Source organism: Notamacropus eugenii, chromosome 5, assembly GCF_028372415.1.
Source record: "Notamacropus eugenii isolate mMacEug1 chromosome 5, mMacEug1.pri_v2, whole genome shotgun sequence".
NCBI classification, from domain to species: Eukaryota; Metazoa; Chordata; class Mammalia; order Diprotodontia; family Macropodidae; genus Notamacropus; species Notamacropus eugenii.
The window spans coordinates 111,636,482-111,661,622 of record NC_092876.1 but is presented as its reverse complement, the minus strand read 5'-3'; the positions used below and the strand labels follow the sequence as shown (position 1 = coordinate 111,661,622).

The window sequence follows — 25,141 nt, the reverse complement described above, 5'->3', positions numbered from 1 at the left end:
TCATTGTTTAAAAATTAATTTTGCCATCTTTAAACCTAATTATTAAAAAGCAAAAAAGCAAGTTTCATCCTCAAAAGAATCAAAGTCCATATCATGCTAAAGCTGCTATAGCCAAGTGAGGATTTATAGTCTCTCTGCCACAGAAATGGAAGGAAGAAGCTGGGCCCATAATATAACTGTTGATAGATACGTACCAAACTGAAAGGGATCTATACCACCTCTAGTTCCTAGTTCTCCTTGACTCTAGGTTTAAAGTAAATATAGTACTCACAGAAAAATGGTCATGTTATCACAGTAAATTTTAGTGAGAGACAAGTAGTGCAAAGATAAGAATTTTTAAAAAAAAAAGGATTTTTCTCTCCCTTCTGTTGTGTTGAGAATATCCACACATTTAGGGCAATAGCTCTACCAGTGAGAAAAGCCTCAGAAAAGTTCACACTGAGATTCCTGCTGCTGAAAAACAGCTGAGAAACAAGGTGCAGAAAGTTTTAATGTGATTTCTAAGGTAGCTGTAAATTAAGCTAGAAGAATCCCAGTATTTACTAAGAGAACAACAAGTAAAGACAGGAATAGTTCAATAAAAGTTTGAGACATGGATTAACTCATTCTAGATAGTATGAAACCTTCAAATCCTTGTTTCAAATGAGATATCTTGGTTGTCCATAAACTCCCATATTGTTCAGACTGGAAAGACCCTCAAAACATATCTAGTTCAATCTGCTAATATTCAAAATGAGAAAACAGATCCAAAGATGTTAAGTGACTTTTCAGGTAACATGGATAGAGAGAGCTAAGTCAGGGAGGTAGGACTAGCATGCAGATCTTCTGACTTTCAGGTTATCAATTTTTCCCCCTTATACTGTAGTGCTACCAGATGTCATTTATACAGCTACAATGTGTTGATCATTTTCTTATTAAAAAAAAAACAAAAACTGAGGCATGATGGCTTTGGAATCAGAGGTCCTGAATTCAAATACTATCTCTGATACTATTTGCATAGCCTTGGTAAGTAATTTAACCTCTCTGGGCCTCTCAGCTATAAAATGAGGAGATTTTATATATGGCTTCTTGGATCCATTCCAGATATAAATCCATGATTCTTTGATCTTATACATTAGAAGAAAAGTCAGCTAGTCTATGGTAGGTAATTATCATGGTGTAATCAAAACAGTAGTAGGCTTAAGTGGATATTAATGAGTCCCTTAAATTCTGTGAGCCTTGGTTTCCTCATCTGTAAAATTAAGATAACAGCACCTAAAAGAAAGAATTTGATGCTGATGGATGAACTACTATATGTAGAGAGCTTTACAAACATTAAAAGACTATATAAACATCAGCTAAATTATATTACCATTGAGGTAGGTAGGTAACACAGTTGATAGAAAGCTAAAGTCAAGTAGACTTGAGTTCAAATCCAGACTCACATACTTACTAGCTATGTGATTCTGGGCAATCCTTTAACCTCTATCTGCCTCAGTTTCCTCAAATGTAAAGTGGGAAAAATAATAGTACCAACCAGTCCATGATGTTGGGAAGAGAGAATGAAATAATATTTGTAAAGTCTGGCACAGTGCTTGGCACATAATAGGTGCTTAATAAATTATTGTTCCCTTCCTTTCCCCTACCAAATAAGGAAGTGTTTCCTCCATTGGTGACCCAAATGCAAATACATGATGGTAAGACTAGGGATAGACATAGTGATCTGAGCCAGTCCACTGCATCTGATGCAGCCCAACAATATGTCAACAAATACTGACGATAAGATTCAGACAGTTTGCGAAATATTAGAGGAGCAACTAATAAAAATATTATATTTTCTTTTAGGGATATGTAGAGTGGGGTCAAAGTATAGATAGCCAAGTCTAGTTGTCTGGCATAAATTATCTCTCATTCCTATTTTTATAAGGACACTACATGCCATAGATGTGTTCTTGTTATAAACACTCTTTTTCCTTCCCTCTTTACATTTTATGAAACCATAATATCGCAGACATTCTGTTTTCAAAAAAGTATTTTCAAGTGTTTGTACAAGTTAGTTTTTACATATCTTAATTTGTACTTAGAGTTTAATGTCTGAATTCTAGGTTAGAATTATTTTCTGGCTAGAGGAATAACACCCATTTGAGAGCAGATATGATCAGTTTCATTGAACTCAGTGGCATGACTGGAATTGAGTCCATCATATGAAAAGATAAACTCTATATTTTACAAACATATGTGTATATTTATGTATATATTTCCATGTTTTCTCCATGAAAATGTTCCTTTATGAGAGAGAAGTGAAATGTGTATGTGACAGAGAGAGAGAGAGAGAGAGAGAAAGAGAGATGTGAAGGAATGAGAGAAAGGAGAGAGGAAAAAAACTGTATTGGGTAAGCTACTAACCAAGAAGGAATTGTTGACTCAGCTGAGCAGTAGATGGGATGAAACAAAGAATTTCATCTGAGTAGAGGAAAGAAGATAATGAGTAGAAAAGAAAGTAAAGGAAATCATTGAATATATTTACAGAAAGTGCTAGAAGTGGTGTCTTGACTGGTCTTGAATGGGCAGCAGGGAGGTATAAGAATAACCAATTTACCTTTAAAAAGGAAGTCCTAATAATAGAACCTTAGGGAAGTTGATGCTTGTTGAGCAGGTGAGCTCAGAAAAGCTGGAACTTGAATGCATGTTGAAATCTAAGTAGAACTAAGAACTAGGAATGAAAAGGCAGGCAGCTCCTGGAACCAAGCAGAAGACAACTAGAAAATATTCTTCAATAAGCCTCAAGAATGAGAGCAGTGAAATAAAATTAAGCACTTAAAGTCAATAGTAACTAGCTGGGCAACTTTGGGCAGCTCCTTTGATCTTGTGCCTTTGAAAGGATTAGCCTAGACTCACTTCAGTTCAATTTAGCAAACATTCACTAATCATCTACAAGGCATTGTGCTAGGTCCTAAAGATATAAAAATGAAAAACATCACTTTATCTGACACTGAAGTTCTTATAATCTACTTGAGGTAAGGTGAGGGGAGAGATATAACAAATAAGTATATTCCAGGGTAGAGTGTGAAAGAAATAAAGGAGGGATACATGCAAAATATTCCAAGAAAAGTTGAAAAAAGAGAGATTATTTTCAATTAAGGGAAGGGCTATGGGGAGTTATCAGGAAAGGCTTCCTGGATGAGGTTGACCTGAGCTGAGCTTACATGAATGCATGGTACTTAGATATAACAGGAAACAGTTAGTAGATCTGTTTGATTGAAAGCTTGAAGATAATATGGGCAACCATATTAAATAATGGTACAAAGGTAGATGGAAATCAGATTATAAAGAGTCTCAGTTTTAATACCATGTATTTTATTCTATAAGCAATAAGGAGGCAGAGATGCTTTTTCAGCAGGTGAGGAATGTGGTGAGAGCTGTACCTAAGGAAGATGATTTTGGTGGCTCTGTGATGGACAACTGGGAGAGGAAAAGACTGGAGGAAGAGAGACCAGTTAGGAGGCTGTTACAACAATCTAGATTCTCTACTGGTATGGATTTCTAGAATCCAGGGTCACTCCTTGACATTATAAGATATAAGTGGACCCTATTATTTTTCCTTATTTGAGGATAATTGCAGTATTTCTATGTGCAAGTTTTCATAGTCTTTAGTACTAGTAATATTTACAGAAAACTTTAAGATTTGCAAAGTACTTTGTACATGTTATCTGAGATTATCCTCACAACAACCCAGGGAAGTAGAGGCTATTATTATCCCCATTTTATAAATGACTTGACTAGAGTAGGCAGAATCACACAGCTGGATAGAGTCTGAGACCAGAATTACAACCAAGACTTCCTGACTCCAGATCTAGTGCTCTATCCCCTGTATCACCTTGCTGCCCTCTAATGTTCTTATAAAAAAGATAATACATCCTAAAACATTTTAATATTGCATTTACATTAGCTACTATGATACCTTAGAAAATGAGCATAACAAGGGATGATTTTAATTTAATCACTAACCACATTTCAAAATCCTATAGGATCAGTACTTACCCTCTGTTACATTTGGCTATTTCATCAAAGAGAAGTTTCCATCGAGGTCTTCCAATAAAAAGTCTAGAATTCAGGGCTTGATACCTTTCACCGATTATTTTCTGCCAAAAATACAATGTTTCATTCTGTATGACTTACAGATTTTTCAAGATAACCCATTATCCTGACATTATTTCTACTAACACCATGGCTCTCTACCAAATCACTGGAACGAAGAACATTTAGGAATTAAGTGGCAAAGCATTAATAGTTACTTTTAGGCATTCCTCCTTTCCTCTTTTTCCTTTAATTCCAACAATTGCCTTGAATGTCATTCTTACAAATTGCTGATTTTCTTTGACTTATTTCCACTTTTTTTTTTTTTAACAATCATAGTATGTTAACAAAGAATGTGATCTAATTACTCATTCTCAGCACTGATATTTTGTCACTGCTATTACAACACAAAGACTAGGGTCACAGCTGACTCATTATACAAGTGAAATACTCCAAACAAGCACCATAAATTTGGAAATATATTCGCAGTCATGACAAGCTTAATATAAAAGAATGGTCAGAAGGTTTCAGTGCAGTACCAATGTATACAATGATCTCTCAAGACATGCTTATTCACTAAATCATGCTTATAACTGACAAAAAAATGGAATTGAATAAGGGGGTTGAAGTAGAGAGGGATCGGCAGAGCACTAGACAGGGATCAGGACGTTAACTGTGGTAGAAGGGCACCTAGATACACCCATAAAAATGAAAGACAAAAAATTCTAAAGTCAAATCGTAACGGGTGAACTAAATCCTCCATAAGGTACTATAGGAATGTGCGTTGTGGTTATCACTATTACTGTGGTTATTGATGCCTAGTTACATGTTTGCCTTACTCTTCAGTGCTAGATTTCCTGTAAGAAAATTAGCCCAAATGTGCATTCATCTTCTTTCTCTATTGGACTCTCCCACCTCCAACCCAGCACAGAAAACCTTCATGAAAAGCATACCTACTGGTACAGGCTGCATGTAGACCTCTGGAAGGCACTGATAACTTCAAGGATAATCAAAGAATTTTAAGCACAAGAGTCTGAAGAGAAGGCCCTTGGGACAGAATGTCTTAAAAAAATACCTTAAAAAACAGCTTTTTGCTTGATGGCTTCTTGTTTACGTTTCCTGAGGGCTTCAGCTGCTATGCCAGATCTCCCCATACCAGGCCTGATAAGGCTGCTGCAGTTTCAGACAGCCTTAGTCACATACCTGTATTCCATCTGTTTGACTGAGGTACAGCTGGATGTTCACATAATCAGGTCGGTTCTCCTGCCAAAGCTGGGAGGATATTAAAAAGAAAAAAAATACCAGCACATTGTTTTATTTTTTCCTGTATACATTATTTCCTGCCAGATTCTGGGTTTCTGTGATTCCAAATTCTGCCAATATCTGGGACTTACATATCACATATCCAATTCTGTACAAAATATTATACTAGGTACTGAGGATGATACAAGATTTAAAGAAGACACAGTCTCTGTCCTTATGCAGAAGGATAAGAGGAATCTATACACATTTTTGAAAAGTTACAAAGATGATATTTCTTAATTATAAGTAATAAGTAATATTTTTTAGTTCTAATAACTACTTTGGTTCTATGTTTCTATCCATTCTTTTGGGAATTACCAAGAAGAAATATAAGTTGCAACTCAGAAAATGGTGTTTAATTTACTCTGCAATTTTCAATTCCTACCCTTTACTTAAAATACAGTTTAAATGCCACCTCCTCCATGCAGCATGCTACCCCAGGTCAGTAACAACCTTCTCCCTCGGCCCTCACATTAACACTTTTGCTATGTTCCCCTATCACACTCAGCATGCATTATTTATTATGTACTGTAACGGCACCTGCTTGTACTTTTTCTTTTCACTAAACCCTAAGCTCAGAGGCCAGTAACTTTGTCTTACCTAAGCTATGAATTTTCCTCAGGACCAGGGATAGCATTCAGTCTATAGTAGGTTCAGAGCACAGGAGGGGCTTAAAAGATGTTTATTGAATGAAATTGTTTGGCGCCTACCTAGTCACAACAGATAAATATTACACTTCAAATTCAATCCCTAAAGCTCTTCAGGACAGGTATACAGATTACCTGTAGAGCAGATACTCTCTGAAGGCAGGAAGTAAGAACCGAAATAGATTCAAAATCCTCCTTAGAACCCAACAGGTTTGTCAGCACCTTCACAGGGTTGATGTACAGAAAGAGCTTTGAAAACCTTAACGTGCTATAGAAATGTGTGGTTATGATTAGTAAAATAGCACAATACTTTGCAGAGTGCAGAAACTTCATACATTTTTGCCAAATGAATGATGATAACGAAGAATCTCAATTAGAAAAAGATGGAAAAGCTATTCCTTTCTCCCTTTTCAAAGATGTTTCCTTGAGCATAATTGAAGGAGGGGGGATATCACCAATTTAGAACTGGAAGATGTCCTTAGAGGTCATTTAGTCTTCATTTAGCAGAAAAGGAATTGAAGTGCAGAGAGATCTCACTAGGAATGAATGGCTAAGCTCCAATGTGAGATCCCAGGTTCTCTGCCTCTCAATCCACTGATTTTTCCACTACCAGGCTGAGGTTATATATTCAACCACTGACTGTGCTTCCATAATAAAGCTAACAACTGAGCTCTCCCTATTCTTTCACCCCCACAGCCCTGTTTTTCTTTACAGAGCTTCATGATACATTGGTCATTATTGACAACAATCCAGCTGATTCTTTTAAACAGCCCTCTAAATGAAAGGCCAGTATCAAAAAGAGTTGGCAATTATGCCCTGGGGGAAACAAAGAACACCCATCAATTGTTACTTTACCAAATTACCTTGTTGTGCAGCACACAGAGCAAATCTGCAAACCATTGAAAGGACTTGATATCCCTGCACACCCAGATGAAATACAGTCTTCTGAGCTTGTATGGTCTCCAGTCATCCCTTGAAAATTAAAATGCCATGTTAGGGAAGAAGGCAGTAAAAAAGCAATTAAAGGCATGCCTTAGAAAATTTACTTGCTATTAGAAAACAATCAATAAGTAGAGCAGCCTATATACTTCTTGATGTCTGAAGATGTATCAGTGGTTGAAGCTCCCACGTTAATTTAAAACAAAACACTGGTACCAAATCTCCATGTAATGATGCATAAATCCCAGGAGTAAAACATTTATGCCTTAGGGTTGTCTGCTATGTATCACCATATCACCTGTCTGAGAAATGACTACAAAAAAACTGACACATAAATCTGAATAATACCAGAGCTGAACTCTTAGGGGTGGGGGAGAAAAAACTGGATTTCCTTGGATCTTGGGGCCGGAGAGATCTCACTCCAAAGGTCATTTGATCTTGACCTGTCTTCCCAGAAATCCCGCCCAAGAGCCATTCCAGAAAATGGGTTGTTTACCCTACTTTTAAAAATCTTCAGGGGAGAATATTGCACAATGCCCCTATGTAATGGATTCCAGTGTCCCACATTCCAAGAGTCTGTGTTCCTTTTTATTATGATGATGAACTAATTCTGAGGTTAAGAATTTGTTCTCCCAACAAAGGGGATGTCCAAGTAGTCTCTAATGCGCTATTGAAAACAAATTACTCTGGCTTGAAAAATATGGTTATTTTTCTAAGTATCTCTAATATCCCCAAATTTACACTAGACATCAAATAGAAAAAGATAAAAACACAACAGATATAAATACATTTTTTTTGTGTATTCTCTATTTTTACATTCCGCAAAATGGGCTTTTAATGCAAAGGTTTATGTCTACTTTAGAAAGAGACAGAAACTTTTGGGTTTTTTGGTAATTTCTTGCAAACATTTTTCTTAAGAGATTTTATGCCAAATAAGACCGTTCAGTGAACTTCTGCTGACAGTCTCCAATTTAAAGCAGATGATGGCAGAACATTTTCTGGGTAAGGGACTTTACCTTTGGATCCTCTCCATTTTGGCCTGACTGAATCAGTTGAGCGATCCTCATAGCAGGCTTAAGAACTCTCTGTTTTTATTTTTCTTGCTGTATTTTTTAAAGCAGTAATGGTATAGTGTAAAGAGGAATTCAGATATTAAAAAATAAGAACTAATATTCCTTGTTACTTAAAGGTATTTTCTTGCCTTTCAAATATTTTACCATTTTAAATTGTAGTCCCTATATTAGAGATAAGATGAATATTAAGATTCTAATCTGTCTCTTTTTCTCTCCCTTTTTCTCTCCCTCACACACATGCACACACACACACACATACACATTTAGAAAGTAGACACATCAAAATTTACCTCAAATAGCTATAATATGTTAACTGACCTAGCCTTACACCATCTTTAATAAAAAACTACAAAAGAGATTGCATAGTGGAGTGCAAAAAAAATGAGGTTTCTGGTTCATACTAACTGCTATTTCTTCATTGTCTGACTATTCCATTTCACCAGAATTTCTCAAAGAATTAACTAATAAATCTTGCTAAGTTGTTGATGGGGCCAAACTACATATTACATTCAATTTGAGGTCGAAACCTCCATTACAAGCACAATTATGGTCAATAAAAGTTTCCAAATGGGCATATCCTTTCTAATTTTTAACAGATTTCAATTAAGATTGCACACATAGAAATTACAGAGACATGGGATTATACTCCGTGCTATGTATAATGTACAAAACTACTAATGAAAATAAGGAAACTAACATTTCTGGTGGAGGAAGTCTGTTTTTTTCCTTAGCTATTCATTTTTCTTCTTTAAAATATTAACATTCTTTTTTAAAAAATTCTGACTCCCAAATTATCTACCTGTCTCCAGCCCCCTCCCCAACCATTGACGAGGAAAGCAATCTGATACCAATTATACGTGTGAAGACATGCAAAACATATTTTCAGATGATGTGGACACAAAGGTGCCCGAAGGGTTAATACTGAGTTGTTTTTTTCAGTATTTGTGAGGTCCTTCCTGAGCTTGAGGGTGTTCTAAAGTCTCTTCCCCTTATCCTGGAATACCATAAAACTTTCCCCTAATCCTGGACCACAAAATTCCTTGTCTCCTTCATCCTGGGTAATAAATTTTTCCGTCTCCCTTATCCTGTTTTTATAAAAAAAACAAGCCCTTTTCTTTCTGTAAATTGCTAGTCTTTTCAGGGCTAGCCTGCTACTTTTGTGTCAGTAATTCCCCCCACACCTCCTTTCCTACCGCCCTGTCAGGATAAAATCTTCTAAGTGAATTCTTTCACATCTGAACCTGCTCTCCAAACACTGATCTCAATAATTATTAGCCATGTTATAAAAAAGACAGCAACAAAAATAAAGTGAAAAAAGCATGCTTCAGTTTCCTTCAGAATTCATCAATTTCCTCTCTGGTTAGCATGCTTTCATTTTGAGTTCTTTGGTATTATCTTGGATCTCTGTATTAATCAGGGTATCAGCTACTGATACTAAGAATGAGATATGTTCTTTCTAAAAGTGACCACACATTGGCCATTCTATCTCCCCTGACAATGATCTATTTCTAATTTGGAAGATTAAAACTCTTAGACATTTGGAGGGGACCAATCCACTTTTCAAAAAAAAAATTGGTATATTTCAGGTAATAAAATTTTATGTACCATAAACTTAGGATTCCTTCTATAGGACAATAGAGGGACTTCTTTGTTTCTAACTTACATTTTGTTCTTATAAAAAAACTAATGGTGCCCCTTGAAACCAGGTCATTGAGTGCAACTTCTCAATACTAACTATTAAGAAAAAAGAAATGTAGAAAATCATCAGAACCTCCATAAGATATTTGTGAAGTATAAGCAAACATTTGAAAAGTAGATCTCCCTAGGTCACTGGGGAGTCTTCAGTCTTCACCACAACATGTGCAACTTCACTCAACACAAAACACTTATGTCCCCAGGATTATAGTGTTTTTGTTCTTAAAAATTCAAGCATCCCAACTGCATTATTTCCCATTCTAGTTCTGCTAGAAAAAAAATCAACTCCAAGAAGTTCTAACCCCCGACCTCCTATGATGGTGCCTAGATTTATGATTCTCACAATGCTTTTTTCAGGACATGGAATGTAACATTTACCTTGTTTCTTTTTTTTTAAATTTTTATTTACTTATTTATTTTCAGTGTTCCACTATCACTACCATACAACCTAGATTTTTTTTCTTTCCCTCTCTTCCCCTTACTCCCCCCTCCCTCCTCGAGACAGCATACAATTTTATATAGGTTCTACATATACATTCCTATTAAATACATTTTCACCATAGTCTTGTTGTATAGAAAAATTAAAATGAATAGGTGAAATCATATAAACATAATACAAAAGAAAATGATCTGCTACAATCTGTGATTGAATTCCATAGTACTTTCTCTGGGTATGGAAAGCATTTTGCCTTAAAAGACCACTGGGAATTTTTTAAGTTCTTGCATTGCAATGAAGTTCTAAGTCTACCAGAAAAAGTCCTCACACACTGTGGTTGTTGCTGTGTACAAAGTTCTCCTGGTTCTGCTCCTTTCACTCAGCGTCAGATCAGATAAGTCTTTCCAGGCCTCTCTAAAGTCTTCCTCTTCATCATTTCTTACAGCGCAGTGGTATTCCATTACATTCATATACTATAATTTATTCAGCCATTCCCCAGTTGATGGGCATCCCCTTGATTTCCAGTTTTTGGCCACTACAAAGAATGCTGCTATAAATATTTTTGTACATGTGGGACCCTTTCCCATTTTTATGATCTCTTGGGGATATAGTCCTAGAAGTGATACTGTTGAGTCAAAGGGTATGCACATTTTTGTAGCCCTTTGGGCATAGTTCCAAATTGCTCTCCAGAATGGTTGGATCAGCTCACAGCTCCACCAACAATGAATTAGTGTTCCAACTCTCCCACATCTTCTGCAACACTTATCATCTTCCTATTCTGTCATGTTAGCCAATCTAATAGGTGTGATGTGATACCTCAGAGTTGTTTTGATTTGCAACTCTCTAATCAATGGTGATTTAGAGTATTTTTTCATATGACTATAGATAGCTTTAATTTCTTCTTCTGAAAACTGCCTGTTCATATCCTTTGACCATTTATCAACTGGAAATGACTTGTATTCTTGTACATTTGACTCAATTCTCTATATAATTTAGAAATGAGGCCTTTATCACAGACACTAGTTGCAAAAATTCTTTCCCAGTTTTCTGCTTCCCTCCTAATCTTGGTTGTATTGTATTTGGTTGTGCATAAACTTTTTAGTTTAATGTAATCAAAATTATCCATTTTGCACTTCATAATGCTTTCTTCTCTTCTTTAGGGGCAGCTGGGTGGTACAGTGGATAGAGCACCAGTGCAGAAGTCAGGAGGACTTGAGTTCAAATGTCATCTCAGACACTTGATACTCACTAGCTACGTGACCTTGGGAAAGTCACTTAACCCCAATTGCCTCATCCTGGGTCATCTCCAGTCATCCTGGTCCAATATCTGGTCACTGGATTCAGATGGCTCTGGAGGAGAAATGAGGCTGGTGACCTGCACAGCCCTCTCTCAATCAAAACAAAGTCAAGTGAAAGTCATGTCATCGTTCTCTAATGGCATGGTCTTCTTTGGCAATGAAGGACAAACACACGCTCTTCTTTAAACTTTTAAACTTCTTTAAACTCTTCTTTAGTCAAAAATTCTTCCCTTCTCCATAAATCTAATAAATACACTATTCCTTGCTCCACTAATCATTTACCTTGTTTCTACCTGCCATTGTGCCAGTGGGAGAAAACCAGAGGATCATTAAATCTTGGAGTTAAGACAAAGTCATTTAGTCTAATCCCCTACCTCATGCATGTATTCCTTAAAAACAGACCTGACAAATGACCAAGATTTTGTTTGAATATTCACAGTGACAAGAAACTCACAACTTCCCAAAAACATATTAATCTAATTTTGATATCTCAAATTGATGGATTTTTTTCAATATAGAAGAAAGATTAAAAATAGAAACTGAATAGTTCTGCTTTCTATCAACATTACATCAGCTGGGTCAAATTGTGGGTCCATTCTGTCCTTATTCTATTTGATTTTCGTAATAAATAAACCTTAAGTAGTCCTTCACTTTTTTGGGGGGGGAGGGAGAGGAGCAGTGTAGTGGGAAAAGGAGAAGGTACAAGCCTCAGAGGGAATTTCCTTTCCCAGGAGATTCTATAACATAGAAATCACAGATCCAGTTTCAATCCCTATCTCCAAACCCTAAGTATATGCTAAGGAAATCCAAGGAGGGGAGGGGGGAAAGGAGGGAGGAAATAAAATTTCTGATCCTGCCTGAAGTTCAAGAAAATGTTAGATGGGCAAGGCTAGGCTATGTTAGGGCAAAGAAGGAAAGAATCTTTTAAAATGATTATAAATAACATATCTTCCAGGAAACTGGCTTACAGCTCAACATCTGCCAGAATTTCTTTAAAAATGGAAATGACTTAGTACTGTCAGCAGGTATCAAATGTCATCATGTACTTTGACCACCAGGAGGTAAGTAGCACAGTCAGGCTCAAAATGACTACTATGGGGTTATGAAAGCAAAATGAGATTACAAGTGAGCGTCTATGTCCAAGCAATAGTAATTATCAAAGCAATTATTTGGAAAAATGGGTAGCTACTCTGAAGGTAGAAAAAGGTAGGAATCTGTAGCTAGTCATCTTGCTCCTGAATAGAACTCCCTTCCTTCCTTCCTCCCTTCCTTTCTTCCTTCCTCCTTCCTTCCTTCCTTCCTTCTTTCCTTCCTTCCTTCCTTCTTCCTTCTTCCTTCCTTCCTCCCTTCCTTTCTTCCTTCCTCCTTCCTTCCTTCCTTTCTTCTTCCTTCTTCCTTATTCCTTCCTTCCTCCCTTCCTTTCTTCCTTCCTCTTTCCTTCCTTCCTTCTCCCTTATTCCTTCCTTCCTCCCTTCCTTTCTTCCTTCCTCCTTCCTTCCTTCTTCCTTATTCCTTCCTTCCTTCCTTCTTTTGTTCTTCGTTCCTTCCTCCCTGCCTCCCCCTTCATTCCCTCCCCTCCTTTTTTTTCCTTTCTTTCCTTCATCCCTCCTTCCCTCACTCCTTTTTTCATCCTTCCCTCCCTCTTTGCCTCCTTCCTCCTTCCCTCCCTACCTTCTTTCTTTTTTTTTCATCTCTCCCGTAATTCTTTCTTTTAGTTCTATTGAAAGGTCTCTTTTTTTAACCTTTTTATTTTTTTGGCCTGTGTATATGATTTAACTGGTGTTAGGAAATATCAGTGTACAAACTCCCTACATCAACAAAGACATGCTGCTGAACTGTAATTAATAGTCTCTGCAAGTTGCCTGGAGCATTAAGTGAGTTGTCCATGGTCACAAAGCTATTATGTTTCAGAGGCAAGACCCAAGTCTTTCTGACAACAAAATCAGTATTACACTATGCTGCCTCTCTTACTCCTTATAGCTGGAATACTGGTAACCAGATACAGCTTAGTCAACCAGCAAAGTATTTCAGAAAAAGTATGTGATAAATACATGTTGCTTTATTATTTCTAGGATAAAATCTGTCTAAATCTACTAAAACCCATGGGATATGTTTAAAAATATTATATACTATCTTACATTCTTACTAGATAAGACAAATACTTTTTTAATAATGTTTATGAGGTGAGGGGATCATCGGACTTAGAGCTGAAATGGATCTTTGAAACTTAGTTCTCTGACATAATCCACCACCTTCACTCATATCGATGAGCAAGATGAGATTCAAAGAAGTTATGTTACTTTCCCAAGGACATACAATTCATGAGTTGTAGTTCAGGGAATCCCAATTATGTCCTCTTCAAACCAATAAATTCTTTCAACCTCCCTGTGATGCCTTTCCCTAGGAGATTATATATTGACTGAAGTAGAATTTGGACATTATAGAGGACAATAAATTGGACTGGCATCTAAGAACAGTGCTTTTCTTAGACTTCTTGTGAGTAGCATATTTTACCATTCTGGGCCACAATTTATTTGTAAAACAAGGGAATGGATGCTGTCTAATTTTCCATTCAGCTCAAAATCTTATGATTTCACTGGTAAGCCAGTTATGCTGAGGCCCTGGGAGGAAAAAGTGTTGAATACTAGAGACCTGAAATTTGTTTTATGGATGGCTTAAGAGGAGGCTTATAGGACTTGGAGACAGAAGAGCACACTCATGGTTAGTAAGACTGTGAATAAGGATAGACCATCTAACTTCCCCTGAAGTAAGAAGAGGCCCTCTTCTCATATCTTCCCTTGTTAAAGTGAATCTGATTGGGGTGGAGCCAAGATGGAGGAGTAGAATGATGAACCTGCTCTAGCTGTCCCCCCATAGGCCATAAAATACCTGTAAAAAATGACTCTAAACAAATCCTAGAGCAGCAGAAGCCACAAAACAACAGAATAAAAGAGATTTCCAGCCCAAGACAGCCTGGAAGGCTGACAGGAAAGGTCTATCACACCAGGTTCAGAGCAGAGCTCAGCCCAGCCTTGGCCATGCAGCACAGCAAAGACAGGACTAGAGCAGGCTTCGGGGCATGGAATCACAGGTAGCAGCTGTGGCTCCCAGATTTCCCAACCCATAAATGCCAGACACCTTCAAAGGTCAATAAGAAATCTCTTTCACTTGAGTGAGAGAGAGGGGTCTGGTCACAGTCTCTACCTTGGCCCCAGTGTAGCAACAGCATCCACTTTTGGAGTCCTTGGCCTAAAGACTCTGGAGGAATTTAAGCAACTAATCTGGATCTCAGTTCTGAGTAGCAAGCCTGAGGTGAGGAGAAGTACTTGTGTGGTAGAGCTGATGGTGGCTGTGGAGAGGGAATCCTACTTGTAGATCCTGGGCAGAAAAAAGCACATGTGGTTGTTCACAAACCAGAGAGCTAGCCGAGAGAGGAGTAAACTCCTCTCCCTTGATTGTGCCACCTTGGAGGAAGTGAGAACTTACAGGTCGCCAGAGCATACTTCAGAGCATGTCCCTTCGACAAGGGACTCAAAAGTCAAGTAACTGACTGGGAAAATGCCCCAAAAAAGGAAAAAATAAGGCTATAGAAGGTTAGTTTCTTGGGGAAAAGGTATTTTCTTCCATCATTTCAGATGAGGAAGAACAAAGCATACCATCAGAAGAAGACATAAAAGTTTAGGCTTCCATATCCCAAACCTCCAAAATAAATATACAATGGTCTCAGGCCATGGAAGAGCTCAAAAAGGATTTTGAAAATCAAGTAAGAGAGGTGGAAGAAAAATTGGGAAGAGAGATGAGAGCGATGCAAGAAAATCATGAAAAGCAAGTCGACAGCTTGATAAAAGGCGACCCAAAAAAATGCTGAAGAAAATAGCACCTTTAAAAATAGACTAACCCAAATGTCAAAAGAAGTCCAAAAAAAAAGCCAATGAACAGAAAAATGCTTCAAAAAGCAGAATTGGTCAAATGGAGGTTCACTGAAGAAAATAATTCCTTAAAAATTAGGATGGAGCAAATGGAAGCTAATGACTTTATGAGAAACTAAAAAAATTGTATAATAAAACCAAAAGAATGAAAAATAGAAGGCAATGTGAAATATCTCATTGGAAGAACAACTGACATGGAAAATAGATCCTGGAGAGAAAATTTAAAAATCATTGGTCTACCTGAAAACCATGAGCAAAAAAAGAGCTTAGACATCATCTTCCAAGAAATTATCAGGGAAAATTGCCCTGATACTCTAGAACCAGTGGGTAAAATAGAAATGGAAAGAATTCTCTGATCACCTCCTGAAAGAGATCCCAAAAGGAAAACTCCTAGGAATATTGTAGTCAAATTCCAGAGTTCCCAGGTCAAGAAGAAAATATTACAGGCAGCCAGAATGAAACAATTCAGCTATTGTGAAAATATAATCAGGATAACACAGGATTTAGCAGCTTCCACACTAAGGGACTGAAAGACTTGGAATATGATATTCCAGAGGTCAAAGGAGATATGATTAAAACCAAGAATCACCACTCAGCAAAACTGAGTATAAAATACTTCAGGGGAAAAAATGGAATTTCAATGAAATAGAGGACTTCCAAGCATTCTTGTTGGAAAGATCAGAGCTGAGTAGAAAATTTGACTTTCAAATACAGGAATCAACAGAAACATGAAAAGGTAAACAGGAAAGAGAAGCCTCAAGGAACTCATTAAAGTTGAACTGTTTACATTCCTACATGAAAAGATGTTATTTGTAACTCAAGAGACCTTCTTCAGTATTAGGGTAGTTAGAGAGAATATATATATGTAGGTGTATATGGGTATGTATGTATGTGTGTATTATATATGTGTAGGTATGTATATGTACATGTGTGTATGTATGTGTGTGTGTGTATATATGTATGTGTATATATACATATATATACACATATATATGCACACATAGACAAAGGGCACAGGGTGAGTTGAATATGAAGGGAGAATACCTAAAACAAAATAAAATTTACTGTTGAATGGAATGTACTAGGAGTAAGAGATAGGGAGAGGTAGAATGTAGCAAATCATCTCACATAAAAAAGGGAAGAAAGAGCTTTTACAATGGAGGGAAAGAGTGGGGGAGATGAAAGGAAATAATTGAGTCTTACTCTCATGGGATTTGGCTTAAGGAGGGAATAACACACTCAAGTGGATATAGAAATCTATTTTACCCTGCAGGAAGACAAGGAGGGAAGGGATAGGAGAGGGAAGATAAAAGAAGGGACAGCAAATTGGGGAAAGGGATAATCAGAAGCAAATATTATTGTGGGAGGACAGGTCAAGGGAGAGAATGGAATAAATGAAGGGCAGGATAGGACAGAAGGAAATGTCCTTAGTCTTTTACAACATAACTATTATGGAAGTGCTTTGCATTGTTACACATGTATGACCTATATTGAATTGCTTGTTTTTTCAATGAGGGTGGGTGGGGAAGGAGGGAGAGAATATGGAACTCAGAGTTTTAAGAATAAATGTTAAAAATTGTTTTAGCATGCAAATGGAAATTAAGCTATACAGGCAATGGAGTATAGAAATCTATTTTGCCCTACAGGAAAATAGAGGGGAAGGGGGATGGAAGAAGGGTGGGAAATAGAAGGGAGGACAGACTGGAGGAAGAGGTGGATGGGGTACATGCTGTCCTGGGGTGGGGTGGGGAGAGATAGGGAAAAAATTTTGAATTCAAATTCTTGTGGAAATGAATGTTAAGAACTGAAAAATAAATTATATCAAAATTTAAAAAATTAAAAAAAAATGAATCTGATTTTACTGAGAATTAGCAAAGTGGCACAGTGAAAGAATCAATTTACTGAATGATAATTATTTACAGGTAAAGCAATTTAAGAGAAGAGCATGACATAAGCAGAAGAGTTGAATAGGGAAGGAGAAGTGTGTTGGTTGTTGAAGTCTGCTCTCTATGTTCTGTAGCGGTTGAAAAGATTCAGTGAACAGAATACTTTTCCTGATTGATTCTTGACTGGTATGAAGAGAATTGACTTACTGGTCAAAATCTTCAGAGATAGCTATAGCGCTTCAGTATGACCTAAAGTTAGAGACAGAAAAAGCTGCTCATAAGGACTTCCTCTCTGCTCCTAAATCTGGCTTGAAAGCAAAACAAGACAGGGATTTGGGTTGATTTGGTACGCTGGTGAGATAGCCTAAAGAGTCATCCTGAACCAGGGGGTTGGGAATCTATAGCCTTGAGGCCACATGTGGCCCTCTAGTCTTCAAGTATGACCCATTTGGACATACTTGAGGACCTAGAGGCCACAGGTTCCCTACTCCTGTGACCTAAACTGTGTTTCTGTCAATTCCAACTAGAAGATACAGAATCTGAGTGGGGGAATATCTGGCTAGTCTGGGCTGTATAGCCCAAAGATAGCCAATTTGATGGACTTTATAATTCTTTAACTTAAGAGAACTATTATTCACGTTAAAAACTAATACTTCCTAGATGCCACTTTAATGGTGATAGATAATTAAAGAGTGCTATGTTAATGGAGAGAATAATCTTCTTCCAGCTAAAAAGTGGTGAGAATGAAGAGTCAAGCAATGAGCAGAGAAAAGTTTCATTGTGAAACAGATATTCCTGAATGAATCAACAGCATTAAAGTCTGCAGTCCAAAATTGTGGCTAACCCTAAGCACAGGAGTCTTCTTCTTTTATGAGCTTCCTTACCATATTTTTCTAAGTATATGCCCTCTCACTTGATTGCAATGTGTATAGAGCATAATAGAGGTTTATGTGTGTATTATATTACATTTTATCATTTATGCATTTTCTTTAATATATTAATATCTGTAATTTTATTAATATCTGTAATTTTATGTATTTTGCCTTATTAAGTAAATGGCTATGTTACGAGTCTTCAAAGGTCATTATTATGAAAGTCAAGTAGTATAAATATCCCACAATCTGTGGATATGCAATCTTGTGAGTGGGTAGTTGTATAGTAAAAAATTCTATGGATAGGGGCTTGAGTTAAGAATGGTAAGCAGACATGTGTTTCTTCTGGATAGGATTATCCCATGAGAGAATGGGAATATAACTGTGTGGTGGTGATCTCTCTCCAATCACTTATATATTTATAGCGTGAGAGCAGGTTGGAGGGTGCTAGCCAATCCCAAAGACATGTGACTTGCAGGGCAGGTTTATACCTCTACTTTGTCTATAATACCACTTGCAGTATTACACTTGGGTTAGATCAATCATGTAGTGCAAAAGCTTCCAGGGACAAGCCTTCGCCATTCTTAGAAAAACACTATCACGTTGGTAATCAGCGAACCAGACTACAATTCCCTCCTTAGCTAGCAACTGGTTATTTATATTGCTGGAGGCTGAAGTCTTAAATGCACTACATACAGTAAAGAGATAATCTCTTGAAATAGTAACGGCATTCTACTTAACTAAACACTGACTAGGAGGCTTATGTAATACATCAAAGTGACATACAGCAATGTGTTGAGTATTGATGCAAAAGGAGTCACTCCGATGCCTCCAGCCACGCACAAGCTGACCTCATAATTCAATGATTCCTCAAAGGGACTCCCAAAAGGTCCATCGATGTATAGCCTGCAGAAAAGAAAGAGATATGAAAGGTATAAACCAGGGAAATTAAATTTAATGTGTACGGCACATTTAAATGAAGCATTTCATTCCTGCTCCTCAAGACACCTACAACCTTAGCCTAATACTTAGAAAGCACATTAACCCATGGGGCAAGAGATATTATTTCCAAACTTGTCAATTTTGAAAAGAATCATTAATCAAGAATATGGGAAGAGGTAAGGTAAAGGAGGTAGTGAGGTATGGTTAAGGACAAGGTAAACTCTTTGAATCTCATGCTTCCATCTTTCATGATTATATAGTATTTAATGAAAAGATATTCCCTGCTCTGTAGTCTTTTAATTCCATTGTATTTTATATCGAATGTTTATTGTATGTATATACTTTCAGCCCTTGAGAAGGGCATAACACAGTGGAGGATTTGGGCAAGGGAAGTACAGAAACAAGGAAAAATTTATAGTATAATCTCAGTCCCACAGGTTTTGCTTTCTGAATCATCTAAAAGATTGAATTAAAAGGTTCCCTTCCTCTGTAAGGTGGTCTTGTGTGGACATGATTAAAATAGCCAGTATATATACAGAACTTTAAGATTTGCAAAACACTTTATAAATATTATCTCCTTTAGTCTTCACAATAACCTTGGGAGGTAGGTGCTATTTTTTTTTCTTATTTTCCCGTTCTTTTACAAATAAGGAACTGAGGCAGAAAGCAGTTAAGTGATTTGTCCTTGGTCATTTGGGTAGCAGTTTTCTGAGGCAGGATTTATACTCAGGTCTTTCTGAAACCAAGTGCAGTGTTCTACTGAAAGAGAGAGAGAGAGAGAGAGAGAGAGAGAGAGAGAGAGAGAGAGAGAGAAGATAATGAGAGCATTAACAGTTGGGGGTAATCAAAAAAAGGTCTCTGGTGAAAGGTAGCATTTGTGCTGAGCCTGGAAAAGAGTTAGGGATTCCAAAAGTCAGAGGTGGGAATTGAGGGCATTTCAGACATGGGCAACAGCCTGAGCAAAGTTCCAGAAGTGGAAAATTGACAGCCATGGATAGAAATCAGCAAGCATTAAAGTTCAGCAAGAATTGATAATATACAAGTGAGCGTAACATGAAATAAATCTTTAAAAAAAATCAGCAGGAGATAGACTGTGAGAGACTCTCAATCCAAAACAAAGGAGTAGGTATTTTAACTTACAGGGAGTCTTTTTATCATATTCTTGGAAAATCTGGAATTGCCAAGAAAAATTCTTGGTACAAAGAAATATGTTTTTTAAGTAAGTTTCAGTTACCTGAAGGCAGCTATTCTTCATGAAGTGCTAAGGATGTATAAGGGGCAGCTAGCTGGCACAGTGGATAGAGGACTAGGCCAAGAGTCAGAAAGACTCTCTTCATGAGTTCAAATGTGGCCTCAGACACTTACTAGCTGTGTGACCCTGGGCAAGTCATTTAATCCTGCTTGCCTCAGTTTCTTTATCTGTAAAATGTGCTGGAGAAAAGTATGGCAAACCACTCCAGTATCTTTGCCAAGGAACCTCCAAATGGGGTCATGAAGTGGGAGAGTCAACAGGACTAAAATGACTAACTAACAACAAAAGACTTAGAGATGTCAATCAAGGTATGATTGAGTTTGGCATTTGTTTTGGTACAAGAGAAATCTGTTATTCTTTTTCATAATTATTATTTTCCCCAGAGTACTTCCTTTGCTGGCTCTATCTTTGTTGCTAAAACTTTGACACTCAGGGATTGCTTTTGTCTTTTTGTTTCATTTTCTACATCAATTTCCAATTGATTAGTCTACCGCCCCTTCTTCAATGTACAAGGAATGCATTTTCACTCCCTGAAGCTTACTGCTGGTACAAAGATAGAAGAAGAAGAAGCATGGGCAGTAAATTCCCTAAAAAAATATCCTATGTGCTCCTCAAAAAACAATCAATACAACTTATATTTAATTGGAAAAATAAAACTATATTTTCAGTATGTCTTGGGAGATTGAAGTGACAGGTAAACAAGTAAACCTGTCAGCATAGATGAAATCAGTCCCCTCTTTTGGAGGGGAGTACTCAATACAAGGGAACTTAAAATAATTTTTCCATAAAGTAAAGGAAAAAAAACTAGAATCTTTCATTGCTACGAAATAGGACATCCCCTACACCAGAGGTTCCCAGACTTATTTGATCTACTGTCCCCTTTTTAAAATAAAATTACTCAGCAGCCCCTGGAAATCTACTTTCTTTAACCCTTTAATGGCTTTTAAAAAATTTGCCTAAAGTATATATACATGTATGTGTATATATGTTATGTATGAGAGAAACAGACACAGAGAGATGTAGAGACAAAGAGACAGATAGAGGCAGAGAGACTCATAGAGTATCTGTAAAATCATAAAGTGAGAAAATCATGCTTGAGAGTGTGTCATTGGTGTCTCCTTAAAGATACTTTACATAACTATCGCACTATCTGGCCTCTTGGGACCTCATTTAAAAAAAAAAGCTAACACATGCTAAATTCATTCTGACGTGAGAATCTAGTTCTGAAATCCCACCTCATGTATAAGGTACTCAGGCTATCCGAGTGGCTGGTTGTATGAAATAGTGAGTGGCCTCACTATTCAAGAAGTTTCTGAATTAACTAAATATTTCTCAGGTATCAAGACTACCTTGACTCTTCCCAATAGATGAAGAAATAAAAATAGATAACTGAGAGTAGGAGGCTAATAAAAGCTAAAAAGCAAAAGACAGAGCAGGCATAAAACAAATTTAAATGATGGTACTTGAGTTATGTCATGCTGCCTCTCAAATGTAGGCATATGGACTCACATCCAAAATACAGAATTACTTGATACTAGTTGGTGGAACTGGCCTCAGGAAAGCACTTCTCTGGATCATTGTTTCCTCATTTGATATATGTGTTTCAGTGCTAAAAGTCTTTGCAGTCTCTAAAACTATCATATCATTTCATATCATTATAGATTTAGACTTAGAAGTGACATTAAAGACCACTTTTTAACTTGGAGTCCATGAATTTGTAGGTCTTTAAGTATATTTTGATACATGTTAATATAACATTGTTATATTCCTTTGTAATCTGATGTATTTAATTTTATACATTTCAGAACATCATCCTGGTAAGGAATCCATAGGCTTCAGCACACTGCCAATGGGGTCTTTAACAACAACAAACAATTAAGAACCTCTGATTAATCCAGCTCCCATTCGTTTTTTTTCCTCTGTTGGATAATGTTATTTAGAAGTCTGATAAAGGAAGCCTCAAGCTTTGCATAAATATACAATGCATTAACAGAGGTGTTGGGTTCCCTCTCAATGGAATTCTACAAACAAAAACTAGATGATCAGTTGTCAGCTTATATATTTTGTAGACAGAATTCTTTTCCAGGTCTGGGTTGAAACAGGCCATCACTCAACTCAAAAAATTGTGTTATTCTGTGTATATAGTTCTATTTTGCTGATATCTTTCATAACATCTACTGTAGTTCTATGGATCATATCTGTGACCTCATTGTTATAGGGAATTCCCAGTGAGGAAACTTCCTCTACCAGTGCATATCAACTTTGGCTCAGCAATTATGAGTAGTTAAGTGACTTTTCTTGGGTCACAGAGCCAGCACATATCAGTGGTGGGACTTGAGTCCAAGTCTTCCTGAGTCTAAATGTGGACCTCTATGATTATGTCAAAGTTCTTCAGATGATTGGTGTTTGAGATATAAAAAAGTCAATTTGGGTCCCTGAATTTGGGATGACCCCAATTTAAAAAGTAAATAATCTTTCACAAACCAAATGTATATCCCTCATAGCTAGCCAGGTGATGAGCATATGTGGCAGTTAAGTGGGCACAGTGAATAGAGCTCTGGGCTTGGAATCAGGAAGACTCATCTTTATGAGTTCAAATCTGGCCTCAGAGACCTCAGAGACTTACTAGTAGTGTGACCCTTGGGAATTCTCTTAATCCTGTTTAGCTCAGTTCCTCAGACATAAAATGAGATGAAGAAGGAAATGGCTAAACCATTCCATTATCTTTGCAAAGAAAACCCTAAATGGGGTCACAAAGAGTTGGATGTGACTAAAACATCTGAACAACAATGAGCTTATGTATGCAGGAGTTCATTCTTGGAATTGACTGCCCTCAATTCTATGAAGAACTGCTAGAATCAGACAATACATAAATATTATGCATAGGTCATCTTGTGAGATTCTTGTTGGTCAAAAAGTGGAGCTAACTCCAAAAATAAGGAAGGGGGATACACAAATGGCTTTAACTCAAAGAATCTTAGAGAAAAGAAGTTGGTTGTTCTTTTCTAAAATGCTCCTGGGCATGAAGTGAGTCACTGCAGTTTTCCATTAACGTGGTAATGACATCTGCACAATGACTGGCAAGTGACTGTTTAGCAACATCTGGAAATGTCTTAGAGAGCCATATGAGAGCACTTTCCAAACTGTTCTTTACATATTTTAAGTCGCTTAATTTAAAAATATAATGCCTTTCACTTATGAATGGTGACAACTTTTATCCCATCCTTAACTCTTAGTATCTTTAAAAGAATAATATGTTATCCTCATTATGCATATGAATGAGGTACAAAAATTTAATGTTTCTATCCAAGGTCAGACAGCAAATCAGTGAAGGGGAAACCAACTCCACACTTCGTTAGCCTGAGCCAGTGTGTGGCTACACAGATAGTGTTCCTTTGTCTGTAACCTTATATGTCCTAGAAAAGGATGGCAGGAGTCCTTCCCTTCCCCCCTACTCTCTGAATCCATTAATTATGCAATGGGATTAGACAAGGTTAGCTTTTTGTGGAAGCAGTGACCATTCACAAAGTCTTACTTCATTTTGATTTTGCCTTCATTTACAAGTAAAATGACATTAATTCTGTCTCTTCTAGAAAAACCTTCTCTCAAGTCTAGAAATGTAGATTCCTCCTACCTGATACCCTCTCCCTCTTGCCTTCCCCCTTCTCTGGAAAGTAGAAATTTGTATTCAATCTCATTACATGGCACCTTCTTGCTGTGATATCCTAAGTATGAAATCTATAGAATGTGCCAGAGTAAGAGCTGTCTTCTCTCTATAAAACACCTTGCTTTCTCTAAAATCACACATGATCCTAGAGAACTGAACCAGAGTCTGGAATACACTGAGTATCAGGGAAGGAAGGCACCTTTGACTTGGATAATCAACATTCTTCTTCCTTCTGTTGGAAGATAAAATCCAAGAAAGAGACTTTGGGTACAATGCTCCCCAGGTAAAGATAATCTTGCAGTAAACTTGCTTCTCTGCACCATCTTGGAGTATCTAAAGTTAAGTATGGTACCTCGTATGAGGTAAATACAATCAGATAAAAAGACCTGTAACCTTTGGAACCATGGGTTGGTTTGCTTCTATAGAAATGTCCTAGTTCTCCCAAAAACATTTGAGTGAGACCTGATTTTGTGTGAGAGAGAAGGAGGAGGAGGAGGAGGAGAAGTAAAAAGTAGAGTTTATATTCCACTATCACAATTTTTAAAAAAAAACTTCAAGGTTATCTTCATAACACAATGAAGTACTCTTATCTGGTAAGAGTTATCCAGATAAGAGTTCTGTTCCCACTTAGGAAAAATGCAATCATTATATAGTGATATATGCCGATGGCCTTCCCCACCAATCCATCCTTCACAATCCTGTTAGACTAATCTTTCTTATGAACTGTTGTGGTCAGATCTCTTCCTTGAACGTTGCTTTCTAAGATATAAGGATCCACAGATGAATTCTGAGGTCACTCTTTTGCCTCAATGAATTGAGAAAGGAAGGAAACAAATGTTTATTAAGTACCGCTCTGTGCCAGTTACTATGCTTAGCAATTTACAGATATTCTTATTTGATCCTCACAACAGTCCTAGGAGGTAGTTGCTAACTATTATCCTCATTTTAACACTAGGGGAAACAGAGACAAAAGTTAAGGTCACATAGCTGGTAAGTGCCAGAGGCCATATTTAAACTCAGTTATTCCTAACTCCAGTTCCATCACTCTACCCACTGTGCTACTTAACTACCTACAATATGTGAATAAATGAATGAGTGAATGAAAAAAGTATTTATTAAGCACTAAATTTGTGCAAAGTGTTATAGC

General features: G+C 37.1%; 1 protein-coding gene across 4 annotated transcripts in view; it reads right to left on the bottom strand.

The window, feature by feature from the left end:
• NOX4 (NADPH oxidase 4) overlaps window positions 1–25,141 on the bottom strand; it is a 234,822-nt gene that overhangs the window by 6,395 nt on the left and 203,286 nt on the right. For all 4 annotated transcript variants that reach the window (XM_072610604.1, XM_072610602.1, XM_072610601.1 and 1 more), the window contains 4 exons: window positions 18,920–19,039; window positions 6,869–6,977; window positions 5,260–5,328; window positions 4,021–4,121 (listed from right to left, as the gene is read on the bottom strand). In XM_072610604.1, the coding sequence (XP_072466705.1) occupies window positions 4,021–4,121; window positions 5,260–5,328; window positions 6,869–6,977; window positions 18,920–19,039 (399 nt within the window). The remainder of the gene's footprint in view (window positions 1–4,020; window positions 4,122–5,259; window positions 5,329–6,868; window positions 6,978–18,919; window positions 19,040–25,141) is intronic.